Source organism: Saimiri boliviensis, chromosome 4 (assembly GCF_048565385.1).
Source record: "Saimiri boliviensis isolate mSaiBol1 chromosome 4, mSaiBol1.pri, whole genome shotgun sequence".
NCBI lineage: Eukaryota > Metazoa > Chordata > Mammalia > Primates > Cebidae > Saimiri > Saimiri boliviensis.
Genome location: NC_133452.1, coordinates 24,028,682 through 24,049,216, shown reverse-complemented (window position 1 = coordinate 24,049,216; position 20,535 = coordinate 24,028,682). Strand labels below are relative to the sequence as shown.

The window sequence follows — 20,535 nt, the reverse complement described above, 5'->3', positions numbered from 1 at the left end:
AAGCTCTGATTTTTTATCTTGCTCCAATTCCTATCTAGGGAGTCTGGGGAGTCGTGTCCTACAAACCATGGATTCTTATCAGATGCGTTTTATTTGACCCTATCTATATATTGTAACTTGCTTTACAATCTTACCCTGGCATAACATTATGAGACAAGGAAAAAATATTTAGCTCCAAAATATATTTTCTTGCCATGGCTTGAAATTGCCTTGCAAAGTCTCTTGGGGGGTGGGGGAGGGTGGGAATCTACATTCTGTAGAGAATCCCCTTCCCCTTTTGTTTCCCTTTCTTTGCAGATCCAGTGGATAATCAACTAAGAGCCAGGCACCCGTTTAAGTCTGGTAAGAAACATTTTACAACCTGCCCTCTCTTAAGTCTGCTATTTCCTCTTAACAGTAAATCTAGTTCTACACAATCCTTTTATCTTTAACCCGAAATTCCTTCCTATTGATCCCAAGTCTTTAGACAAGCTCAACCGTCAACCAATGTTTAAATTGACCTATAGCCTGGGGGGCCCCAACTTTGAGTTGTCCCATCTTTCTGAACCAAACCAATGTATTTCTTAAATGAATTTGATTGATGTCTCACGGCTCTCTAAAATATATAAAACCAAGCTGTACCCCTACCATCTTGGGCACATGTTCTCAGAACTCCCCAGGGCTGTGTCACAGGCCATGGCCACTCATATTTGGCTTAGAATAAGTCTCTTTAAATATTTTACAGAGTTTGACTCTTCATCGATAAGTCATATGGTGTAAAGTGATAGCTCTCCGTTTCTTAATAGCCTTTATTTTCTAGAGCAGTTTTAGGTTCACAGCAAAATTGAGCAGAAAGTACATAGAGTTCCCATATACTCCTCACTCCCCGCAACCCCATGCACAATCTCCCCTACCATCAGTATCCCACAACACAGTCGTACATTTGTTTCCAACAATGACGTATCATTATCCAAAGTCCATAGTTTATATTAGGGTTCATTTTTGGAGTTGCACATTCTATGGGTTTTGGCAAATGTGTAATGACATATGTCCACCCCTGTAGTAGCATACAGAAGGCTCACTGTCCTAAAAATCCCATTTTGTTTATTCATTCCTTCCTCTTTTCCAAACCTTCATATTTCGGTTTTGATATCTACTTTCCCAGCAGCTAGTGCTGTTGATCATCTTTTCATGTGCTTATTGGTCACTTACATATTATCTTCTTTGGAGAAATGAGTATTCAAATCCTTTGCCCATTTTTTAAAAAAATTATACTTTAAGTTCTGAGGTACATGTGCAGCTCATGCAGGATTGTTACATAGGTATAAACATGTCATGGTGGTTTGCTGCATCCATCTCCCATCATCTACATTAGGTATTTCTCCTAAAATTGGGTTTTCTGTTGTTGGATATGACTGCTTTTTAAGGTTGAATTTGCTCCCTACCAAGGAGAAAAAAACCCATGACTTTTGTCTACTATGAGAAAAACAAGAATACTTTATTATTGTGGAGAATGGCTTCCTCAGCAAATTCACTGTCCTTTCTGCTTGGGATTCACTAAATGTTAATAAAGTCACTTTGTGGTTTCAGAGCAGAGCCGTCATTTTTCTTGGCAGCCAGATTTATATGACTCCAAAAGAAACAACCAGCATTAGGCAATATTAAATAAAATTTAGAGATAAAAGCTAATCAGTTTGAATAACAATTACTTACTTATATAAAAATCAAGGAATTAGAATCAAATAGCACCTGTTATTGCTCATGGGCTTCAAAAGATTTCTATCAATTTGGTACTATTAAAACTTCCTCGAAAGTTAAATATGAAACACATGGAAATAATAGTTACATGAGAAACACTGAGTCATTTCTCAGTGCTTATGAGCTGGGTCCCTTTGGTGGACAGGATTTGTGCAAATGTCTTAGTAACTACATGACTCTGCTCTGTTGTGAGCCACATTTATCATATTTGTCACTTAATTTATTCTAACCAGTTAAATCCAACTATTTACGGAACACCCAGTAAATGGAAGGCACTGCCTCTTCTACTGGAGTCATTAAATTCTTTGATACATTTTAAGAAAGAGTTGTTTTTTCTGTTTAGTAATTAAAAAACAAAATAGCGCCCCCCACCCCCAATATCTCCTTGTATTTCTTAGTTGGGTGAAGATATTCTGGAACTGAACACCATATATTTTGGGAGAAAGAAAAACAAACCTAAATTGGAAAATGCCACAGTTATTAAAACTCTTGAAGTTTATCTGCATTAAAAAAAAAAAAAATCCTTTCCTTTTCTTGAAAAGGAGATTCAGACCATCCTGGCCAACATGGTGAAACCCCGTCTCTACTAAAATACAAAAAGTTAGCTGGGCATGGTGGCACGAGCCTGTAATCCCAACTACTAGGGAGGCTAAGGCAGGGGGAATCGTTTGAACTTGGGAGGCCGATGTTGCAGTGAGCAGAGATCGCGACACTATACTCCAGCCTGGTGACAGAGCAAGACTCCATCTAAATAAATATCACTGCATAAACTAGATGACTGCTTGAGTCATCATTCACAACTTATTAAAAAGACAGAAGTGCCTCTTACAGAAGTGTATTTATTTGCACCCTACCATGCTGGTAGAAAACCGGGAAGGCAAATCTGAGTGCATGGTAGAAAACGGTCAGTTGCAGAATATAAACATTTACATGATTACAATTACAGCTTGAGAAGTGAAAAGCACTGGGGAAGTTTTAGGTAAATATAACATTCCATACTGATGCTTTCACAGTTTAATAGCAGAATCACTTATAAACATTCTGATAAAGATCAGAAACCAAAATACATTCCTGTTTAGAACACAGATTTGCATTTACCAAAGAAGACATGGATCTGTGACAAAGAAAAAATATACTCAATACTATCAACAGGCAATGATGCTGTCAGTCCATGGACACTTTTACAAAGACTCTAGAAAAATAACTGGAGATAGCAGTTGTTTGATTATGGGAAGCTGGGAGAACAAAAGAGGCAAGAGGGGCCTTACAGTTATGGGTAGACAACTGGAGACATGATATGGTAAATGTTAATTAAATAGTCTTGGCAGAAAATAACCACAGGTAATTTCAGTAAGTATATCCTAAATAAATAATAAAATGTGCAGAAGCGATTTCTAAGGAAATTTGAGCACAGATGTTTACTCCTTAGAACACTGGAAGGGTCAGTGATCAGAACTGTGCTCACAGGTCTGGAAAGATCCCATAGGTCGAGGACACATCGCTCCTCTAATGAGCTCGCTAGGGCAGTGTGGAGCATTAAGAGCAGGTTTACTAGAGAGACAAAGACAACAATAGGGTTTGGAAAGGCTGACCATTTTTTAAAAAGGCTGTTTTTTTGATAGGCAGAGAAAAATTACTGGTTTTAATAACAGTAGTCACCTATACAAAGATCATTATACAGATAATGGAGGCTGTTTTTTATTTCTATTTTGCAGGAAAAGAACCGTAAGCTGCAATAAAAATTTGGTTTCAACATAACAGTCAGTTTCCCAAAAATCAGTATTGAGAGTCACTAACATTAAATGATGAAGATCCAAGACTGGTGTGGGGATCTTTACTCTTCATAGACGAGCTGTACATGGCTTGGAAAGGCTGTCTGAAGGCAGGGGAAGGTTGGAGATCCAACTTTGGCCTCTGCCAAGTACTCGTGCTATTTTCTGTGTGTGATACTATCTGTTTTATAACTCAGAGGCAACACCACATACCTAGCATAAGGCTTGAACTCCCTTTGGGGTTATCAATTACTTACATAGCCTTCTTCTAAGGGAAAGCTTGCAACGGGTTCATATTCGACCCTTACATGTGATGAGCATTCATGTGGGCTCCACAATGGAAGAGGTACACAGAGATTCTTGTCAACAGAAAATTTTAGAAAACAGCTATCTGATCTCACTATGAAGAAATCTTACTGACTTGAGTTCCTTTATCAGAGTAGACAGGCTTAAAATGCACTGCTTCCACTATACTGCTGTAATTAATTTGCTGTTTTTGTTTTTGCACTGGTTTTGAATTCATTTAATTGGTTTTAATTCATTTGTTTTATATTCCATTTTTGTATTTGTATGCCAGTTAAAAATTATGAAAAGGCACATTTTGGGATTTTGTTTAGCTAAATTCTATAAAAATGGAAAGATACCTTTTATTCGACTTACGTAAGCCTGAGGTTATGCAGCACAGGTGATCTTTGCATTTCTGAAAGGTTATCTTGTTGTTTAATGAACATAAATAACTTAAGCACACTGGGAGAGCTACTAAATAAGAGACTGAAAAGACATGAATTCTTACTTTGTCCACCTGAAAGGATAGCTTGAGTTGGTGACTAATCTTGCGTTGTTAAAATTAGTTCCTAAATATTTAGATAAGTAGTTGGTTTGATCGTTATTTGTAAAGTATTAGTAGTTACATGTTGAATTATCATGTTAAGATTTTTAGTTTGTTGTTCATGTGATATGAAAGATGCCAATTCCTAAAACTGAATGTATGGCTTATTCAGCTCAGGTCACATACAAAGAGAAAAGCTGAAGCTGCAATAAACACTGAGCTATCTGGGTTTGAAGCAAAAGGCTATGAAGTATATGCACTTTACCTTCTATGTATTTTTTAGTTCTAGTAATCTCATCATGTAACAGAAAATGATTCTCCAGGTCCAAACACATTTAAGTTTAATGGTTGGGGCTACTCTAACAATTGTGGCTATTTCATTTTTTCTCACTGGTTCATTAGCATACCATCCATTTAAGAACTACTTATAAGCATAGTAATATTTTAGAGGCTTTAAAATATAATAGAGGAAGAAAACGTTAAAAATCCTTTGTTTGCAGTCAAGAAAATGTGAAAATCAGATTTGTATTTGTTTTGGACAATTGGGAACTGTCACAATTGTTTTGAAGATATAACAAATGTATACACATTAAGAGATTCTATAGTATCAGCCATTTTGACATCTTTTGTAGAAAGAAAAACACCAAAAAACCCCATATGTTCTACGGCTCAGAAATCAAGGAATTCCACAATTTTACTTTCCACTAAAATATTTATTTAATTGATATCTTACAGAAATAAATAAGAACAGTTTTTGTCTAATAGATCATTTTATATATATGTAATTATTTATTTATTTTTACAAAATTGAAGCATATCAAATTGTTTTCTCTAAAACATAGCTCAGAAAGGAATACTAGAAAACAAACACAAATACTGGAAGAGTCTCATTATTAAATTATAAGCATGGGCCTTCTGAATCGCAGCATGACATGTTATTAGTAAAAGAATGTAAGATACGGAGTCAGGGGACCTGGGCTCCACTGTTTACTTGCTACATGTCCTAAGAAAGTTTCTGAACTTCAGTTCTCTATACCTTGAAAACAGGAATGATATTCATTATAACAACTTCACAAGACTGTTGGGCAAATTAAACATGTAAATGTATAGGAAAGCTCTTTTTAGTATGTGAAGAGCTATAAAAATAACAGTTTGATTTAATTTCATATAAAAGAATCAATGCATACCTCCTTTTAACTGAAGAATAAGCACCAAAAGTGTGTGTGTGTTTTCTTCAGCTGAATTATGTCACTCTATAAACCTAGAGTAAGAAAATGCACCTTAACTGAGCACCAAAGCCTCTCAGACAAATGGGATCCAGGGAATGGTTCTATGAGTTCTCCAGGAAGCTAAGTAGGATCTAGAAAGTCCTGAGGGTCAAAGAGGGCCCTTTAAAACTCTGAAGGCTCAAAGAAAAGGAAGCCAAACAAGAACATTTATATTACATCAAATGGCTAGGATTAAGCAAGCTACTCCTTATTCAGCAATTTCGAAGTCCATTAATTCTTCACAGAAGAAGAAACACTTGGTTATTATCACCTGCAACAATTCGCTTATGTGAACATGGCATTCTGTTGTTCAAAAGGTCAAAGACTCGTGCTTAAGGGAGGAACAACTGGAATAAAATGGCAACTGTACCATGAATTCAGATATCAGTGGCTAAAAAGTCTAGTTACAGAAGAACATGGGAAAGAATTCAAGACATCCGTATAATAATGATTCAAAACAAAGTGTGCTACATTTCCATGTTATAATGATAAGATGAAGTCATAAAACTGCAATATTTACAGATACATCAATCTTATAACATAAAAAAAACCTTAATAGTGAGAAAAATTAAGAGTAGAGAAAACAGAAAATTTTAAGGTAAACATTAATACATTTTAAAAATCTATTTGGAGTTAACTGTTTACACAGACACCACTTTACACATAATAGAAAAATGAATATTTTCAGTGTTTTCATTTTTAGTAGCAAGATGCAGAGGAAAGAAATAACTGTCTAACATTAACTTATTGTAAGGAGTTGTATTACTGCAGAATTACTAGGTATGAAGTTATGGTATAAACCTACTCAAAACGACAAGTTAATTCACCATCTACTTAAAACATTACTAACAAGATATTTGTGAATCATGTGCTAAAGATACTGAAGGCCCTTCCAAAACTGAGATCTATGTTGGTTGAAATACCAGGTCATATAAAGCTAGACTAGTTTACTTTCTTACTCCAACTCTTTTTATGACTGATGTTACTGTAAGAAAAGTACCCATTACCTCTCTTAATTCCCTTGTATCATCAGATACAGATATTATTTGGGACCACAAAATAAATGTTTTATTAAGAGTGGAAAATTAAAAATCTTTATAGAGCTTTTGAAAACAGAATACTGAAAAGGGCCTAAGAAGTACCAGGCCACTGAATAACCAGAACAAGAAACAAATGCTTTCATCTAGGAACAGTGTTAGCTGATAACTACTTGGTTTTTAACCTTGTAACTTTGCTCTACAGCTATGAAAGTTTATTAATACATTAAAGTCGATGGAATGAATAAAGTGTAGTTCATTCAAGCTCTTCAGTTTCTTTGGTAAATAGGTCTGCTAGGTCAGCCACGGTCAAGACGGAGGCCTCTGAATGCTTCACTGATGAATTTGTGTGACTGCAAGGTTTTCCAAACGAGCACAGTCAGAAAGAAACCCCAAGGAATCAGCAATTATATTTGTAATAATAACAACTAGACCCATATTTTTTCTTAAGTTTTTATAATTGGGCTATAAGAAACTCCCAGAGGAAAGCAAGTGATAAAATCATTACTATACCTTGTCAAAACCAGTGAAGACTTCTATATATTACTTTTAGGGTTTGTCAAAATGTTTCTTCTCTGCAAAGAATAAAACCCCTGACAACTGCTACTATGCTCTCACCTTACAAAGTACCTTCCTACACCTAAAGTTAATTTGTTTCAAGGGAATTTCAAACAATTCTTATAACTGCTATTTTATTACAACAGCCTAAATAAAAATCACAGAAGTCCGATACACAAGGATATAAGAACTCTAAAAAGCTTCACGTTTTAAGTAAAAAGGCTCTTGTGAAAGCCTCTTTCCTTACCATAAACCATCACTGGAAGAAAATTTCTGGTGTCAAATTGCTCCTTTGCTATGGGACAATCCCTTCTAAGGTAATAATCTCTTCCTTGGGTACATTCCAATCCTACTTACCTCCTAAAGATGTAGAAAGATTTATGTTTTCAAAAAGACTAACAAATTATAGCATAAATATTAGAAAGTTCTATGATTCTAAAGACAAACTTTTAAAATTAAGACTGGTTTGGTCTCTCTGCTTTTGTTCTGTCTTTGGATTGACACCACAATTAACAAGTTTTTTTTTTTTCGGACGAGTCTCGTTCTGTTGCTCAGGCTGGAGTGCAGTGGTATGATCTTGGCTCACTGCAACCTCTGCCCCCTTCCCCCTGGGTTCAAGAGATTCTCCTGCCTCAGCCTCCTGAGAAGCTGGGACTATGGGCACATGCCACCAAGACTGGCTAATTTTCATGTTTTTAGTAGAGATGGGGTTTCGCCATGTTGGCCAGGCTGGTCTCAAACTCCCAACCTGAGGTTATCCACCCGCCCTGGAGACCCAAAGTGAGCCACCACGTGTGGCCTACCAAATTTTAAAGTCCAGATTATTTCTATCAACACATGACTAACAAGTGTGATGTAGAAAGCAGCAATACAAGTTTAGTTTATACATATCAGACTAAGGCTTGTGTCAGGCATAAAGATATATTTCATTTAAAAAGTGATCCAATGTGGCAAAGAAATGTAGGATAGTTTATGTTTACATGTTACAATTAACCAATTAATTCAAATATAGAATGTCTGGAACACCGACTGGGAAACATTGAAAAGACAAAATGTCAGACCTTGCTTTTAAAAAGTATTTGTGTTATATTTTTTGTCATCATCTAAGTGAAGAAGTTCCAAAGGTACACACAAACTTTTACCAGGAAAACCTTCCCCCTTCTGCTTGTTGTAAATTATTACCTACCTCCTCTCAGCAGTTTTCAGCATTGCCTGCATTCTTTCTTCTATTGTTGCTTTAATTAAGAATCTGTGTACAATGGTAGGTCTAAAAGGCACAAAGAATTTTAATCTTAAAAACACAGTAAACAAATTCATACAAACCGACTTCACATTTTATATGCTATATTCATCAGTCAGTTGGTGCCCACTTGTGGCAATTGCTGGGAGGGGTTGGCATCAAATAAAATGAACTATTTAATCTCCATGAGTTGACATTCTAATGAGGACAGACAATAAACACAGACAAGAGTAAGGTAGTTTCAGGTAAATATAATGCCAAGAGGAGACTGACATGTGAACTGAAACAACAGTGATGGGAACAAGGCCAGTAGGCAAAGGAGGAGTAAGAAGAATATCCAAAGGGAAGAACAGCACATACATGCACAATCCCTGGGAAGGCAACATGTGTGGAACAAGCCTAACATGTTCAAGAGGCCAAAAGAAGGCTAGCATGGCAGAAGCACCCTGTAAACAAGGGAGAGATAGTTGAAAAGAAGGGCAGAGAGATGTGCAGGGTCCAGGTCACATAGGGCCTTGCAGGGTGTGATCAAGCATTTGAATTTTATCATGGTTATAATGGGAAGCCCTTGGTGGCAACTGTATGGAGGATGCACTTCTTGTTCAGCAACAAGAGCACCAGGGAAGCCAGTTAAGAAGTTCTGTAGTCATCTGGGTAAGAGTGAGTGTACTATGGTTGCATCAGTGGAGATAGTAGTCAAGTAGATTTGGAATATCTTTTGGAGGCAGAGTTGACAAAACTTAAAAGATGATTGGGATGTGAGATGTGAAAAGAGAAATATAGAAGAGTCCTAGATTTCTGATCTGGGCAGGAACAGATGACAATGCCACATTATAAGATGGGAAAACCTTAGGGTGGGGGTGAGAGTGCAGAAGCAACACAATTTTGTTTTGTCCATGTGAAACCTGATACCTATTAAACATGTATCCAGGGTGAGTCCAGAGATATGTGTGCAGAGACAGAACTGGATATATGCACCTGGGATGGGAGCTATATGGGTATGTCTGGACTAGGGGTATATACCTTCGAGTCATCAACCTATAAAAGCTACGTAAATCCCTAAGACTGGAAAAATTCATCTAAGGGGTTTAGACAACCCTCAGACCACTGCCAAGAAGTAGGTCAACTAAAAACGTTATAAGCCTCACTTCAGTGATAGAGAAAAATCAACCAGATAGATTGAGAGAGAATAGGGGATGAAAAAGTAGAGATGGAGGTAGGACGTAAGAGAGGGTGTGTATCTTTTTTAAGATGGATAATATTAAGACATATTTCCAGGGTAATATATGACAGGATGAGTATCCCTAATCCCCAAACCCCCAAATCTAAAATGCTTCAAAATCCAAAACTTTTTGAATGCCAACGTGACAAGTGGAGAATTCAACATCTGACTTCCTGTAATGAGTCATAGTCAAAACACAGTAAAAACTTGGTTTTGTGCACAAAGTTATTTAAAATATTACATAAAATCACCTTCAGGCTATGTGTGGAAGTTGCATATGAAACACAAATAAATTTCATGTTTAGACTGGGGTTTCATTCCTAAGATATTTCACTGTGTATATGCAAATATTCTAGAATCTCAAAAAAATCCAAAGGCAAAACACTTGAAGCATTTCAGTTAATGGATACTCAACCTGTACACAGGAAATACACACATCTTTGAAAATATGAGAAGGAATGGGATCCAGGACGAATGAAATGGGTAGCTTTTGAAAGAAAAGGGACACTTCTACTGTAATAAAAGGGAAGGCATATGAGGTACTTTCCTGCTTATCACTGGATGACACATCCATGTTCCTACCTAACACCAACCCTCCCTCCACTTCAGCGTTCCATCCCATATCCTCTTGCTCACTCAAGGGCATTGTCAAACATTCTCCCTGCTGTATTCCTTCACTAGTGTTTTGTCTCTAATGAATCATTCTCTTATTCTCCTATTTGAAAGGAAAAACAAAAACTTCTCTTGATTTCATTCTCTTCCTTTTCTCTGCAGCAAAACTCCTCAAAATACTAGCCTTACCCAGTCACACAGAAGCAGCAGTGCGCTGTGGTTAAAGCTTGTACAGTGAAGGCAGAATGGCTGTGTCTGAAATCTGCCACCACTTTTACCAGCTGTCTGACCATGGGCAAGTTACGCTCTCTTTGTCACATAAGTATTTGTTAAATAAGAAATACACAAAATCCCATTCTCTCTAAAACTCAAGTTAGGCTGTTGCCTCTATCACTTAACCTGGTTTTGTATCTCGATGTTGCTAAATCTATGATCAATTCTCAATTCTTGTCTTCCTTGACACTTTTCACAGCACCTGAAACAGCTGACCATATCCTCTTCCTTAGGTACATTCTTTGCTTGGCTCCTAGGACACCCCTGTCTTCTGGTTTTCTTCCTAACTCATTTCTTGATCTTTATCTGTTACCTTTGCTGGTTCCTTCTACTCTCCTAGAACAGTTTAACTTTGGCACCCTGGAGTTGAGTCCATGGTTGTCTTCTCTATCTAAACTCACCCTTAGGTAATCTCATTCAGTCTCGTGACTTAATGGACTTGTAACTGTACATTCAGTTACATAATAGAAATCTCCATTTGGATGTCTGTTCTTCTCTTACCAAATCTGCTCTACCCTGTAGGGCATGTTCCTCCTCCAGCTCAGCTGAAGTTTACTTCATCTTTTTAGTCGTCCAAGCCATGGTGTTATCCTTGACCCTCTCACATCCCATGTCCAGTCTGTCCAAAAGTACTGTCAGTTCTGTCTTCAAAATATATCTAGAACCTGACTACCCCTCACCATGTGTGCTGCTACCGCCATGGTCAGATTACCTTCAGCTCTCACCAGGATGACTGCAATAGCCTCCAAAACTCTCCCTGCTTTTACTCTCCCTTGCTCCCCTTCACTCCCACCCCATCATAGCACTCAGAATGATTCTTTTAAAACTTAAGTGAGATATGAAACACTTTTGCTCAAAGCCTTCCAATGGCTCCCTATTTCACACAGGGTAAAAGCACTGTCTTCACAGTGGTTTCCTGGGCCCAATGTAATCCCTCTCCCCACTGAGCCCTCTGACTTCAACTCCTGCTTCTCTTTCCTTTAGCAACTGTGGCTCCTTGCTATTCTTCTAACATACCATACTTCTGACTTAGGGCCTTTGCACCAAACGCACTGTTTACTTAAACATTTTTTCCCAAGATACCTGCAAGACTAACTTTCTCATTTTCCCATTTCTTTTAAGTCCTTGCTCAAATATTACCTTCTCAATAAGGCCTTGCATGCCTTCCTGCCCAGACACTCTTACTTCCTCACCCTGTTCTACTTTTCCAGCTCCTAACATAGTCTATATTGTACTTATTATGTTTATTGTTTACCATCTGTCTACCAACTCCATTAGAGCTAGAATTAAGCTCCATGAGGGTGTCTCATGTTCCTAAAACAGTGCGTGGCACACAGAAGATGCTCAGTAAAAATCTACCAAAAAGTATGTGAGTACTGATGCAGGCAGACTGTTCAAACTGATGATGGAAACATGAGGTAGTTCTAGTCTGATTGTGTATGTTTCCCCTGTATGAGGCAAGACTGCCATAGGGAAGAAGAAGACAAATTTAAGACAGACTCCTTAGAAAGTAGCAAAATTGATTTACTTGGGAAGCATAGTAAGATTTTTGGGTAATACTGAATGGTCTTTTAGAGTTGTGGTTTTAAATCTGAGACTAGTCCAGTCTATGCTTTAAAAGAGCATTGGTAGGACAAAAAAATCAATATTTAAAAACATAGAAGAAAACCAACAAACACAAGTAAGACATGACTGCATTTTAAATGACACGCGGTGGTATGTTAGAACAAGTCCGCATTTACTGCAGTAATGTTACCTTGCCCTGTTTGTTAAGAGGCTTAATAAACATGTCTCCTCCCTGCTTACAATTAAACCCTTTATTTTCCCTCCCACCTACTACTTACAGAACAGTCTATATATCTGGGTATGACAGAGAAGACCTCATCTACTGCCAATCATCCCTTTCTCATGCTGTATACTACTACAATACCAAACTCCTTATAGTCCCTAGAAATATCATTTCATTTCTCACCATTGTATTTTTGCATATATAGCTCTCTTTGGCTGTGTGAATACTCCTTTCCAGCCTACTTTGAAGTAATTATTCCTTCAAGACTCAACATCATAAAGTCTTTGCTGACTCTGTAGGGCCTGAGTGATCATTATCTTCTTTTGTTAACACAGTACTTTTATTATACTTTTGCACACTCTATCACAGCACTTTAAATCATGTTTCCTGTACTACAGAGTGACCTCCTTAGGGAAATAAATTATGTATCATTCAATATGAATCTTCAGTATTTAGAATAATGCCTGACATACAGTAGATGCTCAATAAATATTGATTTAATAAGTGCTTATTATGGGTGGGGGTGTGTGTGTGTGTGTGTGTTTGTGTGTGTGTGTGTTTTCTTTTTTAAATATTGAAGACTTGTAACATCCAGCAGGTAATACTAGGAGGCCTTATCAAAGATTAACTGTCTATTCTGATATATGAATAAAGGTAATACATACCATATAATAATATTCACTATTAGGTTTGCTTTGGGCCCTAAACTGAATCTAATGATCTCTTGGAGCTGACTTAGGGGATTTTTCCTAAGGTTAAGAATTTAAGAAGGAGCCACTTATTTTCAGTCATGTACAAGGTATGTCTTCTTTTAAACACAGGGCTACTTTAAACAATCAAAACTCCATTCTCCTCAAAGGCATGATGGATGCCTTCAACTTTTTGCAGCTGTCTTAAGTATTTCTGACAAGGTTTTTTTTTTTTTGGATTAAGTGATAAGGTTTTTGTGGGAAGGAAGACAAAAAAATTTGGGAACATTTGGGGGTTTGCTTCTTGGAGAAGGGAGGATTGGAAATCTCATGCTTTTTAATTAAATAAGAAGTTATCAGTTATAAAATAAATAATTAAAAAATATAATCTCTAAGGAAATAATTAAAAACAAGTAGGCTATGATGAACATAAATGAAGAGTTTAAATACTGACTTGGTTTCTAAGAAAACTGAAGCAAATGTGACTGAGTCTAATTTTAGTCCTTACTTTGTCTGTCCAATTCGGTGCACCCTCCCTATGGCCTGAAGCTCATGGGCAGGGTTCAATATGGGCTCCACCAAGAGAACATGAGTTGCTTCAATGATAGTTAATCCATTAGAACCTGTGTGCAGGGGCAGCAGCAAAATATTGATTTGGGGATCACGTTTAAATGCTGAAAGGTTCTCCTAAAAAAGAAAGGTACATTTTAATTTTAGCTGGATCAGTTAAAATAAGAGCAGTACGTTATAGCTCACTGTAAAGATGTCTAATGCTATCTATTACTATTGTGAAAGGTAATAGCTAAGAAAATTAAATGTAAAATTACCAACTTTAGAAAATGTAAACTTGTTGCTTGATTTTAATTATGAAGAAAAGTATCATATAAGTTCTCTTGTTCTTTGTCATATGTAGAGGAATCACAAGACAGATGCATGTGATACATGCAAATTAAACTATATGAGGTTAGAGGAAAGACAAAGAGAAATAATGTGCTAGAGTGAATGTGAGATAAGAAACACGAATCTGCTAAATTTTCATTTGGTCTCTCTGTGTGCCCGAGGTCATACTCCTGTCACTGTGCTGAGTATGATGTAAGGATAATTGTGACCACATGCAGTTCTGCCTGACAGTGACTTTAGAAGCTAATCCCTGGGGTGTGAGGCCTGGTCTGTATTCAAAAGGTATATATATCATAGTCAATCTTTTCCTGTACTGACAAAAAAAAAGACAAAAAAAATAAAGGACCTCAAGTTAGGAGATCTTTAAAAAACCAATGGTCTTGTTATAGTTGTAATTAAATCCTCTGAAAACACCTAAAGTTTCTCTACTTTGCTTTTAATATTCACTTTATAATTAATCAAGAACTCAGACCCTGTTTTGTGGCTTGCATGACACAAGACAATAAATGTAAGTAAGCTAGTTAATAGCAGTTTCAATTTGCAACTGTGTCTACTACAAGAATCAGGAGTAAAATCTTAACGTACCTGAAATGTCTTAACACGACTGATCTGTGCAAATTCCATGTTGTTGTCAGTGAGAGCTTTTGAAATAATATCTAATACATCTTGCCACTAGAACACATAAAACAATGAGAAAACCAATATTTATATATAGCTTTTATCTAAGGGTATCTGAAAAGGAAATACATCAAAATGATTTTTATACAAAACCCTCAAATGTAGTACCGTCAATATTATTTAGCTCTGTCTGAAACAGTAGTTTTGTTTTCGTTTTTTGCATCAATAGTCATGGTTTTAGAAATGGAATTAAGATAAACAAACAGTAGAAAATATAGAATGAAGAACATACTGGAATATAATTACTTAGTTTTCTAAAATGAAAACTCGAGGTTTTATTCAACACTTAATATTCAGATTCTCCCCTTTTTTTTTTAACCCAAATTCTTGTGAAATGAGACTTTCAAGGTCAGAAATTCCAATTTTAAAAATGTTAAACTAAGAAAATCTTTAAGTGAAAGTAATATAAAGTCATGAAATGTAGCTACACAAATTGCCTTGTGAAGCATTATCAAATTTCTCTAAAAATAATTCTATCTTATGGATTTGGAAAAAAAAATCTAAGGGTAAACATTACAAATTAGTTCTCAGCTGGTTAACTGATTAGGGAGGGAAAATCAGTTCAAGTTAATATTGAGGATGAAAATGTTGATTATACCGTCGAGAAAACGAGTGCTTTAGCCCCTGGATCTCTAAGCTGTATTTTCATCAGAGTTCTGACCACAGCTTCCACTTTTGTAGAATGGCTGCCCTTTGAATACACACAAAAAAAATACACATTACTACTAAATAGAATCTAAATAGTTAAGGATGGAAGGAAAAGCAATATAAAATATTTTATTATCAAAGCTAAACATGCATCAGAATAAATTATCAGGTATATATGTCTCTTTTTCATTTTGTATTTGCTGGAAATTTTCTTTGGCCTAGAAATGTAGAAGTCATGAAATTTACACACAGACATTTGAATGTAAAAGCATGCCAGAAAGTCATAAAGTGCAATGGCCCTAAAGATATTTTTAGCTGAATAGTCAGGTTTTATAGTTACAAAATTTCGTTACTTTAGCAGACATGATGTTTTAAAACATTCTTCATTTTATTCTTTCTTCAGATATTATGTCATTAGAAATGTTAAGAACACAATGAATCAAAACTCTCAATGTAAGCAAACAGTGAAGGATCCAACCAATGGGGAACGCTTTCTTGAAAAGGTATTAATCAGAAACAATGACAGAGGTACAAATGATGCCACTTAGAATGAAGCAGATTCATACAAGGCTATCACTTACAACTATGTTTTTTTTGTATCTTCCATAACCATTTCTATGAGATGAGAATAAAAGTGAGAAAATGATTTTAAAGATGGAGAAATAAGAAAATGAGGAATACAGAGCAAGTATTTTATAGCCCTCAATGAGAAAGTTTTCCTTCTGGAGTGCTCTCAGAGATGGTATGACAGACAGATTAAGGTTGTGGGATTTTGAATGAGACAAATCTAAGTTCAACTCACAGTTCTGCAACTCACTAGTTATAGTTTCTAACCCTTTGTCTACTAATCTGTCAAATAGGGCTGAATGATAATTATATCTTTTTCCCAAGGTGGCTGTGATGTTTAAATGAGAAAATGTATACAAAGTATTTAGCCCAACAACTGGCAAGGAGTAAACACTCAAGAACTTACTATCTTCCTGAGATATTAAATATGAGCACTAAAATGACACAGATTATACCACAAGGGAAGGCAGATTTAACCAAAAAGAAGAAAAAATATTTCCACAGCAGCATAAACCCTGTCCCTCAATCCTCTCAATACACTTTTACATGAAGAAACATTCAAAGGTAAAAATAGAAACAAAACAAGAAAGCTATACTAATTTTAAGTCAGCAAAATGGAATAATGGAAGAAGTTTTAAACTCCTCATGCTAAAATACTGATTCTACAGTTATTTTCTCTGGATATGTAGACTTTCAATTATACTCGCAAGGTTAAAAATGTATTACAAAGATAAAAATGTACTACAAAGGACCTATTTCAGTCTAACAATTATCTCAAATAGGAGCCAAGAGAAAATAGAAAATTTAGTGTACAGGTGATCATTTCAGAATTTAGACAAAAACATCCATGTTCCTTGCAAAGTCTTTCTTTAAAAAATATTTCAAGTGAAATACCAGGGTAACTATGAATCCTTCTAATGATTAATCTGTTTCTTACTAAAAGTTCAAAAGAAAATAGAATAAATCTTTTGTAACCAACATTCCTAGCACTGTAGTGGTAAATCTATGTAGGAAAAGAGCAGAGCATTCATTTTTATCAAAGACTGGCCAGTTCAGTGGTAGGGCTCAATGATGCCTTCCAAATGCTACAGTTCTGAACCATCTCATTTCAGTCTAGTCACTTTCTACTTCCTAGCAGAACAAGTTAGGCTACAAAACAAGTCTTGAAAACAAATTCAAGACTGAAATTACCATCAAGTATCTTTTCTGACAATGGAATGAAACTAGAAATCCACAATAGAAGGAATTTTCGAAAAATAACAAAAATGTACAAATTAAATAATATGCTCTTGAACATTCAAAGGGTCAATAAAGAAATTAAAAGGAAAAATTAAAAATATCTTGAGACAAATGAAAATAATAATACAACATAACAAAACTTAATGGAAACACAGCAAAAGCACTTCTAATAATAAAGCTTATAGAAATAAACACCTATATAAAAGACGAAGAAATGTTCCAAATAAACAACCTAATATTGCACCACAAGGAACAAGAAAAGGAAGAGCAAAGTAACTGAGTCAGCAGAAGGAATGGTATAATAAAAATCAGAGCAGAAATAAGTGAAATAGAGGTCAGAAAAAAAAAATACGGAAAAGAACAATGAAATTCTTAGTTGGTTATCTGAAAACATAAATACAATGGACAGTCCTTTAAGTAGACTAAGCAAAAATAATAGTAAAATTTTAAAAATTATAAATGAAAGAAGAGACATTACAACTGATACCATAGAAATACAGAGAATCATAAGAAACTTGTGAACAGCTGTATGTCAACAAATCAGAAAATCTACAAGAAATGGATAAATTCCCAGAAACAGACAATCTACCAAGACTGAATCACAAAGAAACAGAAAATCTGAACAGACCAGTATGCAGTAAGGAGACTGAGTCAGTAATAAAGTCTCCCATCAAAGAAAAGCATAGGTCCTGGTGGGTTCACTCATAAAGTCTAACAATTATTTAAAGAAGGACTAATACCAATTTGAACTGAAGAGGGAATATTCTTAATTCCCTTTACAAGACCAGGATTACTCTGATATCAAAGTCAGACAAGAACACTATAAGAAAAGAAAATTACAGGCCAGTATCTCTGATGAAAACATGTAGAAATCCTCAACAAAATACTAGAAAGCCAAATTCCACAGTAAACACAGTAAAAGGGACCACTCACCATGATTAACAGGGGTTTATCTCTGGCATGCAAGGATGGTTTTATATATGCAAATCAATAAATGTGATACAGCACATTAACTGAATGAAGAGAAAAAAATAATCTCTTCAGTATATGCAGAAAACATATCTGATAAAATTCAACATACTTTAATATTAAAAACTCTCAACAACTTAGGCATAGAAGGAAGGTACCTTAACACAATAAAGGCCATAAATGATAAGCCTACCAGCTAGCATCATACTCAATGGTGAAAAGTAAGTTTTTCTTCTAAGATCAGCAAAAAACGAATGCCTACTCTTGCCACTGCTATTCAACGTAGTATTGGAAGTATTAGCTAGAGCAATTAGGAAAGAAAAAGAAATAAAAGGCATTCAAATTGTAAAGGAGGAAGTTAAAATGTTTGCAGATGACATGATCTTATATAGAGAAAATTCTAAAGATTCCACAAAAAACCTGTTAAAATAAACAAATTTAGCAAAGTTTCAGGATACAAAAGAAACACAAAAACCAGTAGCATTTCTATACTAACAATGAATTATCCAAAAAGGAAAGCAAAAAAAAAAAAATTTCCATTTATAATACCATGAAAAAATGCTTATGAAGAAATTGAATCAAGGCAAGAGATCTGTACACTAAAAATTATGAAACATTAATAAAAAATTAAAGAGAACACAAATAAATGGAAAGAAATCACATGTTCATGGACTGAAAAAAATTAATATTGTTAAATATTAACCAACATGATCCACAGATTCAATGCAATCCCTATTGAAATTCCAATGACATTTTTCATATAAATAGTACTATGATTTGAGTTTGTCCTCAGTGATATTCCTGCTGAAATTTGATACTCAGTATGGTGGTGTTGGGAGGTAGGGCCCAGTGGCAGGTGTTTTCAGTCATGGGGGTGGATCTTCCATGAATGACTTGGTGCTACTCTCTTGGTAGTGAGTAAATTCTCTCTTGTGCAAGAATGGATGAGCTCCTGTGAGGGCAGGATGTTATAATGTAAATTTCCTCCTTATGTTTGTTCCACTCTCTTTGTATCTGTCTTCTAGTCCTATGACTTCTGCCACATTATTATGCAGCAAGGAAGCCCTCACGTAAAGGGCCATCCTCTTAAACTTCCCTGCCTACAGAACAAGGAGTTACATAATCCTCTTTTCTTTCTGAGATAGGTTCTTGCGTTGTTTCCCTGGTTGGAATGCAGTGGTGTAATCACAGCTCAGAGTAACCCTGAATTGCTGGGCTTAAGTGATTCTCCCTCCTTAGTCTCCCGAGTAGCTGGGACTACAGGTGTGCACCACCATGCCTGGCCAATTTTTAATTTAATTTAATTTTGTTTTGGTAGAGACACAGTTTCACTATGTTGCCCAGGCTGGTCTTGAACTCCTAGCCTCAAGTGATACTCCCACCTTGGCCTCCCAAGTCACTGAGATTGTAGGCAAGAGTCACTGCATCTGGCCATAACTCTGTTTCTTTATAAATTACCCGGTCTCAAATATTCTGTTATGGCAACATAAAACAGACAAAGAAAAACAGAAAAAAAATCCTAAAATTCACATGGAACCACAAAAGACCTTGGATAACCAAAGCAAACTTGAGCGCAAAGCTAAACATATCACACTCCCTGATTCTAAAACACATTATAAAACTACAATAATCAAAACTGTTTTTATGCTACTGACATAAAAACAGACACATAGACCAATGGAACAGGAGAGACAGCCCAGAAGTAAACCCACACATACGTAGTCAACCAATCTTTAACAAAGATAAGAAGATCACACAATGAGGGAAAAACACTCTCTTCAATAAACTGTGCTAAAACAACCTGATTATCCACATGGAGAAGAATAAAACTGGACCTTTATCTCACACCATATAAAAAATCAACTCAAAATGGATTAAAGATTTAAATATAAGACCTGAAATTACAAAACTACTACTTGACAATGGTCTTGGTAAAGACTTTCTGGATATGACCCAAAAAACACTGGCAACAAAAGGAAAAAGATAAATCGGCTTGCATTAAAGTAACAAGTTTTGCAAAGCAAAGTTAATAAGCAACAGACAATCTACAACAAAAAAGAAACTATCTGCGAACTACACATGTGATGAGTTATTATCCAAAATATACAAGAAACTCAAACGACTCAACAGCAATAAAACCACCTGAGGAAAAAATGGGCAAAGGACCTGAAAAGATATTACTCAAATAGTTAACAGGTATAGGAAAAGGTGCTCAAAAACACTAATCATCAGGGAAATACAAATTAAAACCACACTGAGATACCACCTTATTCCCATTAGAATGACTATTATAAAAATGACAAGAGGTAAGTGTTGGTGAGAAGGTTGAGAACAGGAAACCCTTGTATACTATTGGTGAGAATCCAGATGAGCAGAGCCATTCTGCAAAATAGTAAAGAGGTTCCTCAACACATTAAAAATAGAACTACCACGTGATCCAGCAATTCCATTTCTGGGTATATATCCAGGTGAAATTAAACCAGTACGTGGAAGAGAGATCTGCATTCT

At 35.7% G+C, this 20,535-nt stretch overlaps 1 protein-coding gene and 1 long non-coding RNA gene across 5 annotated transcripts in view; one reads left to right on the top strand and one right to left on the bottom strand.

Moving 5' to 3' along the window:
- The first annotated feature begins 237 nt into the window (after positions 1-237).
- On the top strand, positions 238-5,500 carry LOC104651180 (uncharacterized). Its single transcript, XR_012517162.1, has 2 exons — positions 238-342; positions 3,453-5,500. It is a non-coding gene; the product is annotated as an uncharacterized LOC104651180 (long non-coding RNA).
- SHPRH (SNF2 histone linker PHD RING helicase) overlaps positions 4,828-20,535 on the bottom strand; it is an 85,815-nt gene continuing 70,107 nt past the window's right edge. For 2 of the 4 annotated variants that reach the window (XM_010337528.2, XM_074397315.1), the window contains exons 26-30: positions 15,203-15,295; positions 14,512-14,598; positions 13,535-13,713; positions 8,388-8,468; positions 4,828-6,996 (exon numbers count right to left, since the gene is read on the bottom strand). In XM_010337528.2, coding sequence (XP_010335830.1) covers positions 6,900-6,996; positions 8,388-8,468; positions 13,535-13,713; positions 14,512-14,598; positions 15,203-15,295 — 537 coding nt within the window. In that variant the 3' untranslated portion in view covers positions 4,828-6,899. Of the gene's footprint in view, positions 6,997-8,387; positions 8,469-13,534; positions 13,714-14,511; positions 14,599-15,202; positions 15,296-20,535 lie in introns of those variants that run through there. The other 2 variants (XR_012517161.1, XM_074397316.1) reach the window with 2 other exon arrangements.